Genomic DNA, 20,990 nt, shown 5'->3' on the forward strand with positions numbered 1-20,990 from the left:
ATGGGATATTTGGGTTGTCATTTCATCTGCAATTTTTTCATATCCGATCGTATACGACGTTTTGAATTTCTTGACGAAATTAACAATAGTTTAAAGGCGCACTAAAATTTATTGAAGGGTGCAGTGGCACTCGCCAGCGCCGCGTTGCCAACCTCTAATATAAATTAAAAGCTAAATATGCTAATAAAATCAATCACAATGTATTTAATATTATCGTGTTATTGTCGTTATGTTCTTTTGAATAATTTATATAACATTTATCTCTTTATTAAACAACTGAGAATGCTTATTTGAAGGGCCTTTAATTTGTTCATAGAACGAAAATCTTCACGTTAATCAAGAACTAATTTTTATTTATTTACTCCTTATTGTACAACGGGAGATTTAAAAAAAACACATGTAATAAGCAAAAAAAAATAATATACTTGCGAAAAATTTCAGGAAATGGGCATTCCTTAGAAAAGATCCAATAGCCCAATCCAATTTAAATTTAAATTGTTATGTTATTTATATCAAAATAATATTCTACTTAAATGTGCAAAACATTCCGATGAACTCAAAATAGCAATAGCTATTTATAAATTGTAAGTATGTTCGCCGTTTGCCTTCCCTAAGGAACATTAATGGTTTATGTTAATTAAAGGAAAACTTACGTGGCATATTCTCCGAGCACCCTTCAGACACGCTAGCGTTTAAAATTCCAGCGTTATTAACAAAGTTATTACTTCCATTAGCTGACGTCATATCCACGTCGCTATGGTCGTCTAGACTCTCGATCGAAGCTAAATAAGCCGAGTTAACTCCTTTGTTTTGAACTCCGCTGCTTGACGTTGAGCTAGAAGAAGCTATGGAACTCATTGACAGCGGTCTCGTCACTTCTACGGTTGGCGGGTTGAGTCTTATCACCTCTTTGTCCGGTATCGCACACGATTTCAGATTACCGGTCGAACCTATTGCTTCAGGATACGGACCAGTTTTCAATAACTGCTTTTGGATAGAGTCTTTTGTTATCGATACGTTCTTCCTGTGTAAACTGCTGGTGCCGAGATTGGTGTCGGTTTTTGCTAACTTTACAGGAGATTCTTCGAGAGATGGTTTTGCCTCTGGCTTTAGAGGGGATGTTTCTTTTGAAGAAAGTTTTATATCAAACTCTCTATCGTTTGTCGTTATAGAGAGCTCGATGGATTGGTCGATATAAGGTAAGGACAATGATTCGAAGGCCGTTTTATTCGAATTGGGGACATCGTATATCGCTGGCCTGTTGTTCGTGGGTACATCGTAAGTTTGGTCTGTTTCTATTCTGAATTCTGGCTTTGGAACAACTTTTTTCGAAGGTGAATCATAAGTATCTTCTGTAACCGTTTTGGGTAAACTTTTAAGTCCACATGGCTGGTCATAAATTTCAACAGATGGTAATATTTCGAGACCGGACTGGGAGATTTTTGATGTAGCCCCGACTAGAGGAATGTTACATCTATGCCTTGCAGAAGGTCTCATTGTACTAATGCTTTTCTTTTGGAATTTTAACGTTGTGGTTTCGGAAGCGCTAGAAATCATTCTTTTTACGTTCGGAGATAGATTATCAAATGCCGATACGTCTGATAGTTGTTTGGTTTCTTTAAAAGTTCTTTGCATTTTCTGTTCTTTAACGAGTATATTATCACTGGGTGTGAGGTCAGATTTGTTACTTTCACTAGCACCATTATTATCACTGTTAGTTCGAATATAATATAGGGAACTTTTGTTGAGCGTCGCGATGGGCAATTTGACACTGCCGGCTATTTTAGACGGGTCTTTCGGTGGGGATTTCGATACTTCGGAGTTGTTAATTTCATCTTTAGTTTTGTCGGTCATGATGTGTGTTTGGTCTGATACAGGTGGATCGTTTCTTGCATCTTTGGCGGTTTCTAAGCGACTTGCTTCAGGTCTTAGACTCTTTGCTGGCTCCAGCAGCGAGTCGTAGATACCGATTAAAGTCGGTGTGAGATCTGTTGTGCTACCTGTAACAAATAATTAATATATTAATCCCAAAAACTTTTAAAACTAAAGCCAGGGCCTCACAAATTTGAAACTCATATTTAAAAAAAAGTAATTGTTATTACATATTACATAAACTTAAACAGTTTTCGTGAACTTTTATAAATCTTAGCTGCTTAACAACACGGTTAATTATTAGAAGGATAAATAGTCAAGAAATAACACACGGAAGGGAAATAAATTGACTAAGAAAGCTATAAGTATTCATAATATGCAAAGATTTTTATCAAAAGAATTAAAAAAGTTTGTAGCAACGCTATCGTCTTTCTACCCCACAATAAAACATTTAAGGCTACCGTAGAAGCATAAAAACTCAGATTATTATCTATGCAGGCTCTGGATTATGTCACCCGGTAACAAAAAGCCTTTTAAAATTATTAAACGTGTCTACAATGGGGCTCGTCCGCGGCATGGAATACGTCCTATCTGATTTTCCATCATTCAAATAAAGTTATTTAGAACAGTGTTACCTTTTAATGGATCACGATGTTAAAGCTATATGTTTTTTTTATGTCCGTAGCTAATAAAATAACTTAAATAATTTATAGCTCATATTGTGTCATATATAACATATTTCTAAATAAAATAAAATAATAACTTTGGATCTTTTCATTCATTTATTCATTCACTTCAAGACCGCTGCAAATAGGCCTCTCCAGAGATTTCCTATAATACTTATCGGAAGCAGCCTGCATGCAGCCTTTTCCGATGGCCTTGATAACGTCCTTAGTCGACCTGGGGGTGGATATCCTGCTTTGGTTCTTATTTAATCATATATTCAACTATTAAATGTTACTAAAGCAGAAAGTTGCAGTTAACTTAATAATTATGCCCCCTTCAATCATCATCATCATCTTGTCAGCGATAAACGTCATCCCCCTAAAAATCGCTACGATGATAGGTCCTATGCTACCCTACAACAATCAAACATTCTTTTAAAATATTAATAAAATGTAAGTTAACATTTAATTCAGTAAAATAGCAAGAATATCAAAACAGGTTACATTAAATACATACAAATTATAATATAGAAACAAATTAAAATACTTATTTTTTTACATATATGGTTTCAAGTAACGTATAAGTTTATTCCTTTTCACTTCTTCGAAAGGCATTTGCCTTCAAACCTTCATTAAACTAACACCTCATATTTATTATATTTTATACTATCCTTGGTAAATATCAAATGGTGCTCTAACAAATGAGTCATAAATCTTCTTGACTTATTAGATGAAATTTACTTGATAGTAAAACGAATACATCACATTCTTGACACTCGGAATCCTTAGACAAGGATGACAACGATATATACAGAAACTGTTTAGATTTATTATGTTTTTTTTTTATTTTCTGCATATATTTCTATCTTTTATATTTTATTTTATATTGCTGATAATTTATCACACAATATAAATAGGTCTTTTATTTATAACGACGTTTACATTACTTTTTCAGATTTTAGTATTTCTTTGTGATTTTTGGAATTAATAATAAATATAACATAATAATCACGTTCGAGTTTGATATTGGCTCTTCTCAGATCAGCAAAAGCCTAATAGCTTTAATATCAGCTAAAGTACGCTAGTATAGATGGAACTCAATTTGATTCTAGTTGCTATCAAATTGGACTCTACTGCTATTTTTCTCATAAACTACACAAATGATTACGAATATATTAATGAAGAAAAAATTAGCCAAAAAATTGTTAAATATCATTTAAAAGAGCAGCTGTGAGTTTCTGGTCGGCACTTCTCAACAGATCAACGCGCGCCGTTGGTAGCTTACCACGTGTAATATTAAAAAAAACGACGATTCAAAAGCGAATGTGAATTCCTGGATACAAATATTTTAATTTAGAAATTTCTTTGAAAGATATCAAACGTAAAATATAAACAACTAAATAATTATGTCTAAAGAAGAGCACCTCACACAAGTTTTACTAAACTCATGAGTTACCAAAAACATGTAGTTATAAAAAATATCTCTATGCAGTATCAATGCTGGAGTGCTTTTCCAAATTATCTGCACGGGCCGTTATACTTTTTTTATTCTGTGGAAAGATCGCCAAGATCCTAAGAGGGTGTTCTATAGAATAACTAAGCAAAGGGCTTTTGAGAGAGGCACTAGAGATGCGCTATCAGTCAATGAACGTTTAATATTCAAATTTAAAAAAATTCAAAGGTGTCTAAGAATAAGTGATCCTGTGCACTTTAATTTACATTACTAGTTTTTACTCAAAAAGTAAAATAATAATGCGCTACATAAATAAGAAGCTTGGTATCCCTATAAAAACACCAATAATCGTTAAACATATTATACTTCTTATTAAGCACCTTCCATTACCTCCTTAGATAAATAGGATTAGATTACATAGTGTGAAGGTTTCTGTTTTAACAAAACTAAGGATTTTAAAATCGTTTTGTCCTAATGCATACATTAAAATTAAGTAATTTAAATGATTTATCAATTCGTTGTTTCAAAGCTTAAGTCATATGTTCCTACAAGTTTGTCTTGTTTTTAAATGTATATAATTATATGTGTGTATATATGTTTTCTTCGATGAATGTTTTTATTTCTTTTTATTTTTTTAGTATTGAAAGTATTTGGCACAAATCGAGATTGACTTGACTATTAGAATTGTTATTAATATTCTATTGGAGTTTTATTCACATATTCGCTTTAGCACGAGGAAGTTATAATGCAAGTGTAAAAATATTTTAAAAAACACTTCTTTTCCCATACAAATAATAGCAAATCTATCTTTTACTTGTACTTTTATTATTCTTGAGGGTAGCAGGTAGGCAAGTTTAAAATACTGTAAATATTACAAGCTCTTATTATATTGCCAAGACGTTTCATATCATCGCGAGTTCAGGTCAAACGTTTCCTACAACGGAAGCGAACTATTATTAAGGTCACAGTTTAGTGGGGCGATTGTTGAAAGAATAAACAGGGACGTGCTAATTCTAATTACGATCGTTTAAGACATACGCTTAAACAATTTGTTTGCCGTGGGTAACTTGTTATTGCCCACTTGGATCTAGAATTGAGGAAATAAGTTCACAAGTAAACATAATGTGACGTCATTATAATATACAATGATAATATGGTTACTGTACAAGTTCTTACGTTGTTGTTACTACTTTTCGTAATAGTGATAGTAAAATTAATTTATTCATATTATTAGCCACTTCGAATCATTTACAGTGAACAGTGTACATCATGATAAGAGTGCCACTAGAGCCCGATTTGATATAAACTAATTTTGAGAAATGAGGTTACCGACTTTGATCGAAGAATTGCTCGTCTGAAATGGCAGTGGCCGCCCACTCTAGGGCTCGTGCAACTAATTGCCGTTGTGGTCGAAATGTTCCCGAGTGGCGACCACTAGCTGATGAACACGACGTGCATAAGCCGCATCATCAGCTAAACCAACGACATAGTAAAGGTCGCTGATATTCGAGGGATGCGAACAGCGCAAAACCGCCCATCGTGACGATATTAAAGGGAAACCCTATGATTTGCAGGTTTAACGGTTAAAAAGAAGATTTTAACTTTCCTTTGGACATCCTTCAACTTAAAGCTACGATGGTTCCAAACACACCCTGATCTGAGATGAGCTCGCAACTGATGCAATCGGAATTTCTTAGAGATTACTTTCGACGAACGTTTTTATTGCATTTTATGAGCAAAAATTAAAAAAGTTTTATTTATAATCTCGTGTTCCCATTTTTAAAATTTACGACTACAAATTTAAATTTTAAGATTTTTATCCAGTTAACATTTTATTTCATGTTGAAGCATATTTAAATAAAATATCAAGTAAATGCCTCTAGGGCCGATAAACTTTTATGAATAATTTTAAACTCGTCGAGTGCGCTACGGAACATGAAATGCGAGAATTCTATCACGGAGTTTAATTTTTGCGACTACAGTAAATCTGTTCTCAATTTTTTTTAAATAGTGTGGTTTATTTAAAAAAAGAATCCATAACACAGATTGCATATTCTTGCATAGGCTTTGTATAGAATCCAATAAATTCAAGATAGATTATCAGATATGCGAGCTATGTCTGGATAGTGCGGACATTTCTTAACCCAAATAGCACAAAAAGGATGTCCTTTCCACCCATAATAGCGTGTGGGTTGAGTCAGCCGTATACAATTTGCTAAAATGGATACATTTCCTATGCCGTTTACCACAATATAGGGCATACTAAATATAGGTTTATCTAAGTAGGCAATGGACTACGACCCTATCAATTATTCCGCTCTACGTAGACTGTGGGGACGAGATAGGTTATATTTGTATTTGAAATTAAATTATTTTGTATTTATACAAAGACATAGATAAACAGCCGACTAGAATATATTTAAATGACGATTAAGGAGACTCTCGTGTTATATGATTACGGTGACAAAACGCAAGCACCAATTTATTAAGAAAATTGATGTTGGAGAAACAGTTTCTCTTCTATTATAATTTATTCTACTGTGTCAGCAACTATGTCATTAATATTATTTTGGTGATGACAAAACTTTTTACAATCTATATATTTTTTTAAATTTATTAGCATTAAATTTGCAAGCATCAGATAAAATAACAAAATTACTAATTAACCATTAATTAGGTAGTTTCGATATAATAAACGTCATCATATCAGTCGATAGATGCCCAATTGAAGGCACAGACCTACCCCAAAGATCACTACAATAACCGAAATAATAATTAAGGATAAAATCTTAAAAGAAAACTAGACTAAACGGAGCACTACAGACTTGACGCTCACATCGAGTAACACCGTCTTTAGATATTATATATACAAAATAAATAATTCCGTCGCATCTATGATACTCCTAAAAGATGTCAAGGACACAATTAAGCAAACCCCGTTTAATGTTTAAATACACCACAACAGCCAATTACTAAATAAATTGTATGTTGTACACCGTTGCAGTAATTATGTTTCAACCCTACAAATTGTTTTCGGATATAATCACCGACAGCCCAGGTATTGCGACAGAGAACGCGTTATAATACGGCGTAATCGCTAAACAATTCCAACAATACCCTATCCTTGAACCAATAACCTTTTTCGACCCCGTTAATACTAAAGCAATTAGGGTGTCCATATTATTACAATTGAAACATGGATAATGTTCTAAACGCTTTTGTTAGGTTTAAAAATATCAAGAACGCTTGTGTGCTAAAAGTTACTACACTATAGTCTTCACAGAAGCTACGCACCTTTCAAATGATTCCTTCGCGTGCACGCTATTTTAGTGTTTATTAAATATGTAATTTTACATTCTTTAAAAAAAATATAATCCCACCGAGATTCTTTTTCCCGTTATTCCAAACTCTGATGTATTTATTTTACGAAAAGGCTATGGATTTATGTTGACATCAAAAAGACACGGAATACGTTGTAAGTTAAATAAATATTTTTAAGTTTTAATTGGTTAGTTACGAGATCTTTATATTGACAATTTCTTTGTTATTCTCAAAAGTATTTAATGTCTTCTTTAGGTTTCGTTTGAAATTATTAAACAGAAGAAATCACATGATAATAAGTTATATTTTTACTTATAAATAGTTCTTTAACAATAAAAAGCATTAGACTTTCTTGTTTACCAAAAGCGTTAAGAAAAATCAATTTCTCTGGAGTATTCTGAAAAGCCGTAATCAGGGAGAAGTTTTCACTAAAAGGTATACTTATCGATTTAAACTAGTTTATACAACCCCTTAAATATAATCAATAGCGAATTGGCAAGTTTATATTGCAGTGGGCGCAGAAATGATGGCCGCTGATGGCTAAAGATTCTGGAGTAGAGATCACAGACCTACGGGTACAGCGTAGTATGCCCATATTAAAAGACAGAAGACTTTGTCTTCCGTATTTCAGACTGTTGAAAATCTATGATCAACGCTTTTGTCCAGCATGTTATGATGATGACGATGTGAATTGTCTTATTAGCCCATTGAAGAACTTATCCGCGATATTATCATCATTTGGTCACCCGAAATCTCCAACAAAAGCATGCTATCGTGCATGACGAATGCGGAGTTATTGATCGCGAACAAATTCTTAGCTGCGGACTGTAACCTATTGTTGGCAGTACATCTTGATGTAATACAATTGAATTGCAACCGTTTCCTCGCTGCTACACACTGTACAATGAATTAATCAAAAACATGACTATACTTACTAGTTATTTATCAGTTGGAGTATTGACCGGCGTATTTTTTTTTAAAAAAAAAACTTCACCGACATCACTATCATAAGTTTATTACAACGATGTTTCAGGGAATCTTCTTATATATATTAGACAAGCCAACGTTGGATATACGAACGTTCCAGCGGTTCAAGCTAAAACTCTCAAGTCGCCAGTGCCTTGTTGTTGATAAATTAACAAATAAGTAACTTTTAATTGCATCCTTCAATACTTATTTTTTGTTAATCATTTATTTATTTCATGACCCTCATGGAAACATTTACTTTGGGTAAAATGGCTATGAATCAATCCAAAGCATGCCTGGTAGAGATCACCTCGAGCGATAGGACCGCCTCTTGTATCTCTATATAAATTATTTCTTTTCTTTAGTTATTATCTATGGTGTACAATAAAGTGTAAATAAATAAGTAATTTTAAAAAATGCTACAAGAGTTCAATTTATCAGCAACTACCTAAAATTAGATTGACTCCCCTATAAAGGCATTCTTTATATTAAGACTACGAGGACTTCAATCGCATCCTAGTCTGGGTAGTATCAGCTCTTTACAATATTCTTCACACAGTAGTATCGTAGAGAGCCTCAACTCCTAGCTTAATTATCATTTGAAAATTCATTCCTGCTATAATAAAAGAATTTGTTAAATTTATTAAGGATAATTAAGACATTAAATAGAAGAGTGTTTTAATATCGTACACAGTTGCCAACACAAGAGTTACTAATGTTATGAAGCCTAGAGAAAGTTATAACAAGGTGTTGGTTTTTTTTTTGTGGCCCCCGCTATTGGGAGCCTCTCTTCTTAGGTGGGACAGGGTCTTTATTGGCAATTTTTTTTTCACATAATTTTTTATTTTTAAGGTGTTGTTATGGGTTTACCCAACATTAATATTGTTTTTCAATAAATTTACGACTACAACGCGGCGGCGCATATATATCTTTCGTGGCAACCTATCCAGTTCGGCCGCTCTTAAAAATCGGGCGGCTAAATGCCTATCAAGTTACTGCTTGAGCTTAGGCCTATGCGCTTGGTCTCTTCAAATTTAATAGGCGACAAGAGCCAGAAGCACTCTATCCTCCGGAGGGAACCTTGCAGCTGAGTTGTTGCTAGCAGATGTAGGTTGTGCCCTCATTTACCACCAAACATGATAATATGTTTTTTATTTCCAAAACATCAGATTGCTGTAACTTAGTGCAAAAAAAAAAACAATTTTTCTGAGGGCAGCCCGCTTCGTAGAGTGACAAGTTATTTATTTATATTGTATACCAAAATAACAATAAAAGAAATACATCTAGGCGGGTATGTAATAAAATGTAGATAACAAAGTTAAACTATTTGTGAAATGGTGGCCGAACAGGCTGTGTTATTGCTAGAGGTGATTTCTACCAGACAACCTTTGGGTGGAGATGCCCAAATGACATTTTTAGATTCCGCGGGCTAGAGATGGCGCAGAGAGCGCCTTGTCTAAGATCTATTTGTGCCCGAGAGAGCCTTGGCTTGGGCCATAACATACTACCATTCGATCAAAAACCTCATGAAGGTACCTCTGCTTGAGCTGTAACTCGTCACACATAAACACACACAATTAGTTAATACTAATCAATGTCTTATTTTAGAGGTCAAGGAATTTAACTGTTACCATAGGCACGGGGGCTTATGATATACTTTGTCTATTCACGTTTATATCTATGCGGTCTATACAGTAAATAAATTCATATATAATTCTTGTTCTTCGTTTTATGGAAATAAATAAATAAGCCGGTATATTCCGGTAAAGAAAATCAACGTTTCGGAACCGGAAAGCTACCTCACGGATTGAATTCATTTGTATTCATTACACGAAATATTTTGAAGGCGACTCTAAATTAATACGTAATAAATCACACAATGTTTTAGTCGTTTGAGAAACTACGACGGTTTGAATGACTATTTTATAGATATGTTTATCACGGAATACCGTTTCGTTAATTTTATGTCAGATTGATAATCGAAATAATGTAACTGTATAAAAACACATTAATTACAGTGTTTATGGTCACGGTGTTGGGCAATGGTTATTTTAACGCTACCGAAACGGCTGTACCGTGCCTTCAGAAAATGCAGTGTAGTAGAGGTCGAGGAAAAAAGAGTACAGGCACCGACGCGAGCGTTGACGGCAGACTGACATAAATACATTTAAAAAACTTTTAAGTTAAACGGATTTTTTATACCCATATTGTGGTGGTTGTGGCAAAAAATGTACCTAGTCCGCCATATTGGAACGGCGTCCATCTTGAATTGTAAATTTTGATATAATCATCGTGTTTTACTAGCCCTTTCATTTTATACCCATATTGAGGTGGTTAAGGAAAAATACATAATTCGCCATTTTGTATCGGCGGCCATCTTAGATTTATAATGTTATTGATTTTATTATATTGTATTGTCATCTAAATTAAATGTGTGCACCAAATTTCAGATCAATCTGACAACGGGAAGGTGCTTAAATTTCAATTTCTAATTTTGATCCAAATAAATTCCGTACGGGTCGAACTAAATAAAACCGTTTAAAAACGGAGCGTATGATCCTTCCCTACCCCTCTAGCGGCGCGCATATCTATAGGTCGATACAGCGATTTTAGTAACACTATATAAGTAACAACAAATAATCAATTAATACAATCAGTAGCGGGAACAATGATTCTTTTATACTATAACCTGACATGACGAACGTAATGTTTACGTTATAGTAACATATATGTTCTACCGATGATAACATATATGTTGATACCGACTAGGACGAAATCAACACTTCCGTGCTTGTTATTTTGAGACATTAAAATTAACCTCTCATCTGAACAATAATAAATCCAGATATTTAATATTAAAATACGTATTTTATAGTAGCATTTGACATGCTGCCGTTTCGATGGCATTAATTTTTCGTAATAATATTAGAAGTCCAATATTTTTCCGTCTAGGTAGACGAACCATTTTGGAAAAATTCGTTGTGCATGACATAGACAGTATTTATTTTCAATATAAAATCCTAAAGAACAACGTCTGCGTTGACTGACTATTGTTGAACATATGCCTCCTCCATAACTGGACCGGTTGAAGGAGTTGTCCTGTGTTCTTTTTAATTTAATACTCTTTTCCCCATCTTGGCCAAGGAAAATGTGGTATTCTGTGTTTCTGTATCCAACTTATTGGTGGACATTCCACGAGTAATCTGCGCTTCGCGGTCTGTTATCATTACTTTAGAAACTTAAACTCACAGCGAAAAACTTGCCAATCTGCCGGACAATGTCTGTTATTTTTACAAATCACATCTACCTAATTCGATCTTGTAGAGAAACCCTAAGCACAGTCTAGTTACGTTGAATCCGTTGAGCGACTATGGGCTCTCCGCTCCGTCGTGATGAGGCTCGAAGTTAGAGACCATGATTCACAGCCGTAACATACAACTACGATGATGTATTGAAATTAAAACAACTCGGCTTATATCTAAATACTTTCAAATATTCAACATTCATACATATTTTCAAAACCAATTATGTGAGGAAGATTAAGGCCCACAGTCCCTGTAAAGTCGATTGATGTTCGTCTACAAGAACTGACCTATTAACATATCATGGATAATTTTTCATCTATGATGTATTTTTGACTTGTAACATTTCACGATTACAAAGTAAGGTAGTGTTCAAGGCACGTAAAGCTCCGCCCCCAAACACCGCATAGCCCATAACGGCCCGCTTGTGAGCTTTAGCGTAAACTCAAAGCGTCCGTGTTACTTTGTACGCTATCATTTTCCACCACATCTGTAATTCCATCGTGTAAACAATCCTCATGACCACGGACAATATAGTGGGAGAAAGTAGGTTGTATGCGGTTGCAATAAAGGGAACGCCAGTGCATAGACAATGCAATGGGTGTGCTCTATGACATTTGTAGTGACAGATCGAAGGGCGTACTCGGAATTGGCGGGAAAGTTTTCTATTAGGCATGCCGCGTGCAACAGAACGTCTGTGGAATTTCAAAAATGGAATGTTACTCGGGCGGTTCTAGTTTTTTATGGCACCATCCGAGCTATACATTATTGACTTGTTTTAATTAATCAAAAGTAAAGTTGTCATGACTTTGAGCTGGTAGCTAAAGAGGACATATATGATGACAGCGAATGTGAAATCCGTGCAGAGCAGTCAGTTTCCCCGCGGCTAGACGGCGCCACCGTCGACGCACGGCGCCATGCGACACGCTAATGTGGACATTGAATTAGAAATACTAGAAACGACTGCGAGCCTAGCATTAACAAATTCTGTCATAAGCGTGGAATTTTACAAACCATCACTGAATAGTTCATCTCATTTCAGCTTTGAAGGAGATTCACTCCTTATTATAGCTCTATATATGTATATGAATATTTAAATCTGTGCATGTAGCTCATTTGTCAATAAAAATCTTTAAACCTTTTACTCCTATATCCAATCACCTGTATAGAGTGATAATTTTAAGATATTTATTTTTTCAATTGGAATGCGATAGGCTAGTAACAAAGTCTGGAGGTACATATAGTTAAGAACAATTAATTTAAACGTGTAGTTATGTGAAAACGTTTTTTCTTATTTATAATTCATTCTGAAACCATTGATAGGGTTTTCATTTTTTCAGTACATAGACACGATGAAGCTGTTACACCTATAAACAATCAACCTGTTTAAACCAACCGTATTGTTTTGCTGTCTAAGAACTTACTATCAAAAGCAACAGACCCTTCTATTAAATTTAGTCGGATTCTTTACAATTTTTTTAACTCATGACTATCTTGTAAAATGTCATTTCATCATGGTCTATTAGGATCTGTCCACACATGTAAATTATTATGTTTTAAATTTTTTTTCCTCTTTTTGATTATATACATGGTTTGTATGATTCACTTGTTTATCTTATCTTAACGTTTATACGCTTAGGATTTGAGTCTATAAACAAAATACGAGTTAAATTAAAAAAAATAGTAAAAATTTAAAGTCTGGTAAAAAAAGATTACGGTCAATATTGTTCGATATATGTCACATAATATTTAATGGATTCAGGCGTTACATTGCGGAAGTCCATCCTAAATGTGTGTGTGTGTATCACTCGGTGTTTAGCACTAATCTGTGTGGCAGCTCCTGAGGATGCCCCGTGGAGGGGTGAAGCACGTGTTGAGTGAATTTCTGGTGGCGGTTGTGTAGTTGGCATTGTCTGTCGCATGCGCATTTTCGAGCGGGCTGGCGGGCGGTGCACTTTCATGCACGACAACCACTGCATGTGCGGAGGTGGCTAGATATTGGTCCTTTCTTATATGTCACATAAAACATAGTAATACGAAAATAAGCCAAGAATTTGAAACAAGAAATCTTTCGCAGAATAGTTTTTTTGCGCATTTCAACTTTTATAAAGAAAAATGGGTTTTTGATTTAATATTAAAATACTTTTGAAAATGGAACATTTCGTTATTTTTTATATTTTCACAAAAGTATCAGATAAAGTACAGACTCGCTTCATAGCTTAAAAAATAATTTAAAGCAAATTGTTGCATTAAAGGAACTTTATAATTAAGTTGTTTCGATAAAATTTCTCCAATACTTGTTTATCGTATCCATATCTTAACCGTTTAAGAAGAAAAGTATATTTTTCATTAATATACCGTTTTTGTTTATTTTTACACGCTACAAAATATTTGAAAGGCCCGAAAGAAAGTAGTTGAAACCGGTCCAGTGTGTGTATGGCCTTATGTTACGTTATTTCCTTTCTCGGCTAATTCCGCGCAACATGTTTATAATTACGTCACATAGCAGTCTTAACTCGCGGCGTGATGATAGACGTTCGGAATGATCGCTATCTAGTTTTTTTATGTCACATTTTTGTTTTTTTTTTACAGATGCGGCGCAAGGCTGTGAGATCGGTTCAGTTGTGCAGGTTAGACTTACGCCCATTAATAAAAAAAAAACAATAAACACATTGTCTGTTCGATGATCTGAATAAATGATAATGTGTTTCATGGGTGTATGTAACGTGTACATCTTTTACACGAACTTCATGTATTAAAAAAGTGCGCAGGAACCAACCTTTCTTCCTTTGACTTCATCACTTTTTGTAAACAAAATATAGAGAGGTATATGACTGAGATTAGCAATCGTAGGTCGAGGATTCCATTCCCAGGATACAATCTTATATAATTCATACTTTGTACATTAATAATATAGGATTGCCACAGCTCACAAACAAGTTTTCAGAAGATGAGCACAGCGATCGCCAGCCTACTCGCCTAGTGTCGCGATTATCATATCATTGAGGGAGGCATATATTATACTATATGGCACTATACTTGCGCTAATAGAATAGCCATGAAATTTTTAACTTGATTTGCAATAGCTTAGTACGTCTCGTGACGTCGCATAAATGTGATCACATTTATAACACTTAGAATTTGTTAAAAAATTCCTATCTTCAAAACAGACCGTTAAGATCTTGTAAATATACAATCGATTAACGTGTCAGTTCAGAGGCTCAATAAAAACAGAAATTGATAAGAAAATGGCGGTGTATTTAAAAGAAAAAAAAATCAGTCAAATAAAATAACTTTAATCGGGCAATAAAAAGTTTAAAACTGATTGTTGCCGTAACTTATCGGCGCCGTAGAGAAAGGATAAAAGCTTTCGCATATTCCGGTACTAACTTTAAATGAGCAACGGAGATTATAAAGACAATTCTTTACGCATTAAATGAACATAAACATTCAAGTAATCGTCAAAGGATTTCAGCCGACTATATTTATTAATAAACTTTTATTGTTATGTACTGAGAGGGAGACCACCTCAGAGAGATTTCTGATCGTATTTCGCGACTTATCATTTCGGTGGTTCATTCAATCTTCATTTTTTTGTAGAAATTGTCTGCCCGCCTTAGATATAGATTATCAGCCATCTAGAAAGATATGCGGGTCAGGGGAAAACTGTTGAATATTATATGCCTTATGTTGTCTTTGTAAAACTTAAAATCTCAGTTATTTGTTAATATTACGCCATCACAGAGAGAAGCAAAATTGACCCGACATATAATACTATAGGTCGTTCCGTTTCATGAAAAATAAGTTCATACAATTTCATTTTTACAAAGTTTAAACCCAGAGAGATATAAGATATGTAAATCTAGCAAAGAGAAATACATCAACACGGCACTCAAATAACTTTTCTGAATAATGTTAAAGTTATAAATTCACAAAATCTATACATCTATTTGGAATCAAACCTCTCGTGCTACCTCATTGATAGTTCTTGCCTTTATCATTAAAAGTGTGTAAAAAAAAATTAAATTGACACATTTATATATTTAAACTCTTGCGTATATTTTCACATACCCGCAAAATTACACGTGTAGTCGCATATCTATTGCAGGTGAGTTACCACTCGTACACAGATTTGTGAGATCGAGGGGATGTATTTACAGAAAATATTTAAAATTAAACTAGAATATTACAAATGTTTCAATATTTATCATTTTGACATTGGACCCGAGCACAATGGCAGCGGCAACATAACTGCTGACGTCCCAATTCAAATCTGATTCTTGGCGTTCGAATCTTCTTGAATCCGAACAAGCAGAACTAATTTAAAACTAAAAAATATTGTGACCGTAGTGGCCAGTAATATAGAGTTTTCTCCGTACACTATAGACACAGATAAAATATCCTTATTTTTTTAAGATTTAAATGCAACTGTGTACGAGTCAGGAAGCTAGAAGGATCGACATTAAGACCGACACTTCAAACTTTACAGGAACGACATCCCCTGTAAACACATTTGGAAAAAACCGTTCAGTTCATAGGACCACAGCCAACATATTAATACTCTAATTCCAGTAATGAAGGATCACAAATTGACTCAAAAAATTAAAATTAAATCCGTAATTACCATGCGATTATTTGATGTATTCATTGACAATTTGTGAAGAAGAATATTAACGAATCGGCTATTGTACGTAATAACCATTGCAGCCGAGGATGACGTCACGAGGCAAGTTAAAAAGACGCCGACATAACCGACGGTCGCGGTAATAATGAATAATCATGACGCCGTGCGGTTAACGGCTGTGATTAGTCACGAAAGTTTACCGGCGTACGCTGCAGTATTACCAGATGTAAAAATTTGAATACGGTGTAAACCAAGACGAAATACAGACAATTTTATGAACTTTTATTAGTTGACTGATTGTACCGGGGACGCTTAGACCAGCATATTCCTTATGTTAGCAGATAGACTCACACTACAAGGCATATGCATGCACTTAAGACCGCCATGATGATCGATTTTGCGCTGCCCGCATTCACCAACTTATTGCGACCTTCACAATGTCGCCGATCCACCCAGTAGAGTGCCCCTACTTATAACCTTTAACCTTTTTATATTGCTCACCGTTAACGACCACTTCTTAAGCCCGTAAGTCAGATCATACACCGGTCAAGCACTTTCGTCTTCAGACACTGCGCTTTTTCAAACCGTATCTTTTAACCTGACTAAATAAATCTAATGAACCTAAAAGTGAACGTTAAATAAATAAATATATACTCAAACAAAGCACGCACTTAGTCTAGAAACCGTGGATATATACCAGCTTATATAACGTCACTATCAAGGCTCTCGAATATAATTACTGCGTCATAAAGTTTCCTACGACAAAGGTAATATCATTTCTCACTCTTTGAAAGGATCAGTACAGCTATTCGCGACAAAATTACAAATATATTTAATACAACAACCAAGTGAATACTGGGACATTTAACTCATCGTTATCATTTGAGCCGTAGAAAGTATTTTACTAGACATAAGCCTCCTTCATAGGCCCTCCAAAAGAATCTGCATCCAGCTGCTTTCTAAGAGAAAGAACTTAATACGATCGTCTTATAAGCCACCTTATGAGTGGACGTCCTAAGCTGCTAGCCAGGATGCATTCTCCACTACAAAACCTTAAGGCCCTATCGGCTATTTGTTCTGCACACTGTCACAACAACTTGTCAATTTTGACTTTGTTTATTACCGTATTTGTCGTTCGCCTACGTATCTCATTATTCCCGATTCGATCTCGCAGAAAATTCCCGAGTATAACCTTCTCCATAGTTCCTTGAGCAACTGTAAGCTTGCCAATGAGGCCCAAAATGAGAGCCCACGTTTCACTGCCATAAGTCATCGCTTAGACCATCGTCTTTAGACACTGTGGGATATTGCATAAATAGCGTTATTTTTTTGCCCATTTCATCTAATTTCTTTTAATGTCTTGTTAACGTCCAATAAAGAGCAAATAAATTTGTATATAATAAAGATTAATTTAATGTGATAAATTTGTAAATAGTAAATAAATTCAATGTTATATTAAACTCGTTTTTAAACCAAACACCTGGCAACACAGTCGCGAATGTATAATAAACCCATCGGCGCCGTCGTGCGCGTGTCGCTAAACTCTCCCACGGTGACAAATGACGTTCGGCAGCCGTTCTAAAACTTTAAGAGAAATTGAAATTTATACAATAAAACCGAAAACAAAATAAAAGGTAAGTCTACTGTCAAAAGCATAATACACACTATTCAACGGTTTTCTTACAAATACAAAAGCCATGTGACATTTTGATAAAGGGATTTCTTCGATGACTTTCGATCAGCTGTCGATCAGATCAAGACACTAACAATTACGTAACTTTAATTTAAAATTAATATTTGATTACATATGATTTAATTATTATTTTAAAAACTAAGCCACATATACATACGTTATATGTTTCGTTCACATGTACATCGACATTTATTAATGTTACAATACTTTTTTAAATTAACAAAAAATCTGACCGTTCAAAACAGTTTGACAAACACTGCAATGCATAATCCGAACGTGACATTCCGAGATGGCGTTTTATAATGGCGCTAACATTTAAACTCCGTATTTTACTGCCCAAAACCAACGGGCGCTTGTGTTTCTATATAAATTGAAATTCAATCCAATTTCACATTGAATTTTAAATTCAAGCATAATTGATATGTTTCAATAATATTTTTTACCTTTTTTTTGGGACTGGACTTTCCCTGCTGCCCAAATGACATTTTAGCAGAAGACGCTTAGCCTAAAACCTCTTTTAAGGTAGCAAAACTTGTAGGATCACGAAGAAGTCTCGGCTCGGAACGCTATTTTACCAGATTGAAATTTCATTCGATCTCTTAAATTGCTTTGGCGGCTGCTCCTCCGTGGTGTCATTAGCTTCATGTATGGACTTGAGCTGTTACTCGTCGTATTTTTTACATGTGCTAAATACTCGGAATCTATGCGGGAAGCTTAATTTCAGCACTTGTTGACCTAAGGTTGAAATGATGATGGCGATGAAATGCTAGTATAAACATTATGCCGCTTAAAACATGAATACTTTGAACCAAAGTTTCCTAAAGTGGCAGAGGTTGACTTCCAGAAGTCCACGGGAGAATAGAAGGGAGTCTGGACGTGACCAAAAATGGAGGTACACAATTCGTAAGGTCTATAAAAATATCTTTCCATAATAAAGAATTAAAATATTGCCTTCACTCATCAATATACGCAGATGATATAATAAAAATGTGAACGACTGTTCTTTTTAAAAACTTGCATTTTCCATATTCATAGCTGTAAGGGTCCGCAACCTACTACATTTTGAAAGTGGTTTATGAAAAGTTGAGGAAACTCCCATTTAAATCCAACACTAAAATAGTTTTTTATTTTTTATTTTTTGAAAGCGCTTAAACGAGGTCAACAAAATAGTTAACATTATATTATTAAAATACTATTTCAAGGCGAAATGTAATTAATAACAACGCCCATCCGTTAGTTTGCTGTCAATACCGCAGTTGGCTTTGACTAATGTTGCCATAACACTATACCACCCATAGCGACGGTAGAACTAATGCAAAATTACTGTGCGTTACTAATTTTAACCGACAAAATTGAAAGACTATTTAAAATGAAATTTTATGTAGAATAATAAATGAAATCATATAAAAATATAATTAGAAATCGTCAAACTTTACATATACATGTACATAATAGACGGTCTATTTAAAAATACAAAAAAAAAACTAGCATGCTATTTGAATATTTTCACATCCAAAGCTGCTGACAGCTTAGAACGAAATCATATATTTATAATTTAAAATACGTAAAAGCGTTGTACAGTGTACCGGATTTAATTTTAAGATAATCATATTTAAAATCTATGCGTACTATTACCACAGAACACATAAAATTCGATCGAAGTGTAGACAGTAGTTTTTTTTAATCAGTTGCTTTAAATAATCTGTGCGCAGTACGGCTTAAATAACGCGCTGATGACAGCTGTCAACTCGCGTGTGACATGAGAATGCTCGCGACGTGACTTCACACGTGTGCGGTGCGCGTAAGAATGAATAACCCATCACGCTTGTCTCGTGTACCCATGATTCTAACTGCAACTATGGTAAGAACTACGTAGTATGTTATTGCATTGTTACATCAAGATAATGACAAAAGTTTGTACAAAAATAATACTACTATATTACAGATTAAAATGCAAGTTATGAGCAATGTACATTGACGTGTTGAATCTCGTTCCCTAATCGTAGTAAGTAGAAGCGTTGCTGGAGTTGCCACTTCTTCTCCACGAAGGACCAATATTCTACGATCTATAATTAAAAACCAGAGGGGATACCAGAAAAATAACCGAGCAAGCGGACTTACAAAGATCTACCCACCAGATTAATTATAATGACGAATAAACTAGATATAATATAGCAACACAAACATATTATTCATACGCCATAATTTAAATCTTGTATAAAAACATTGACAGATACATAATAAATACAAAATATTAAAAAAATATATCCTTCCATCTTAATAAATCCACCATTCCTAATAAATCCTTCATGGGTCTGCGTAATTAGACCTCCTTTTCTTAGTTTAAAATTATCGTTTCTGTTTAACAAAATGTTTGTAATTTGGTTTATCAAATCATTTACATTATTGATATTATAATGTAGACATGAAAAATTGTTAGATTTCATTTAAAAAAGCAACTGTTGAGTTTCTGGCCTTTTCAATAGATCGGCGTTCCGAGACGATAGTGGCTTACGAGTTAAAATAATCGACGAACAAACATATTTTGAATTTGAATATAAGAGGCTACATTTTATTTCAAAATAGCCGATGAGAGTAATACCCGACAGAAGTTCCTTTGACTTAATTATACCGTCATCACGTGACATGTATTCATCGTATTTATGTAGTCATCTAAGCGTTCTTAATCGTTTCAAGACAGCAGTTCAAATTGTATCTTATTGTGATATTAAATACTTCTAACATATTTGTAAGCAAGACTTGTGTGATTTTAACTTGCAAGTGCTCCCCTGATTACATATTTTAGCCATTATAACTGTTTTCCGTGTTTATCGCATCATCTTCATCTTTATAAGATGTATCAAAGTAGGTAATATTCTACCTTCAAATTTTTATAACCAAAAATTGTTGTTTCGAGTTAAATATACAGTGTAATTTATTCAACAAGGCATTCATACTAATAGCTTAACTACTTTCAAAAATATTACTATACCCGGCGATAAATATTGCACATCGACCTTTGGAAAGAGACAATCGGCTAATTTCGGCTTCGTAGAGCGTTAATCTCTGTCGCACGACTGAAAAACGTCACATA

At 34.4% G+C, this 20,990-nt stretch overlaps 1 protein-coding gene across 1 annotated transcript in view; it reads right to left on the bottom strand.

Annotated features, from left to right (window-relative positions):
• LOC137924898 (uncharacterized) overlaps window positions 1-20,990 on the bottom strand; it is a 156,867-nt gene that overhangs the window by 33,908 nt on the left and 101,969 nt on the right. The window contains exon 2 of the mRNA XM_068768290.1: window positions 654-2,000. Coding sequence (XP_068624391.1) covers window positions 654-2,000 — 1,347 coding nt within the window. The remainder of the gene's footprint in view (window positions 1-653; window positions 2,001-20,990) is intronic.

The sequence above is a fragment of the Battus philenor genome, unplaced genomic scaffold (genome assembly GCF_028537555.1).
Source record: "Battus philenor isolate CCGP_79_NKW_IND1 unplaced genomic scaffold, ilBatPhil1.0.hap1 SCAF_25, whole genome shotgun sequence".
Lineage (NCBI taxonomy): Eukaryota > Metazoa > Arthropoda > Insecta > Lepidoptera > Papilionidae > Battus > Battus philenor.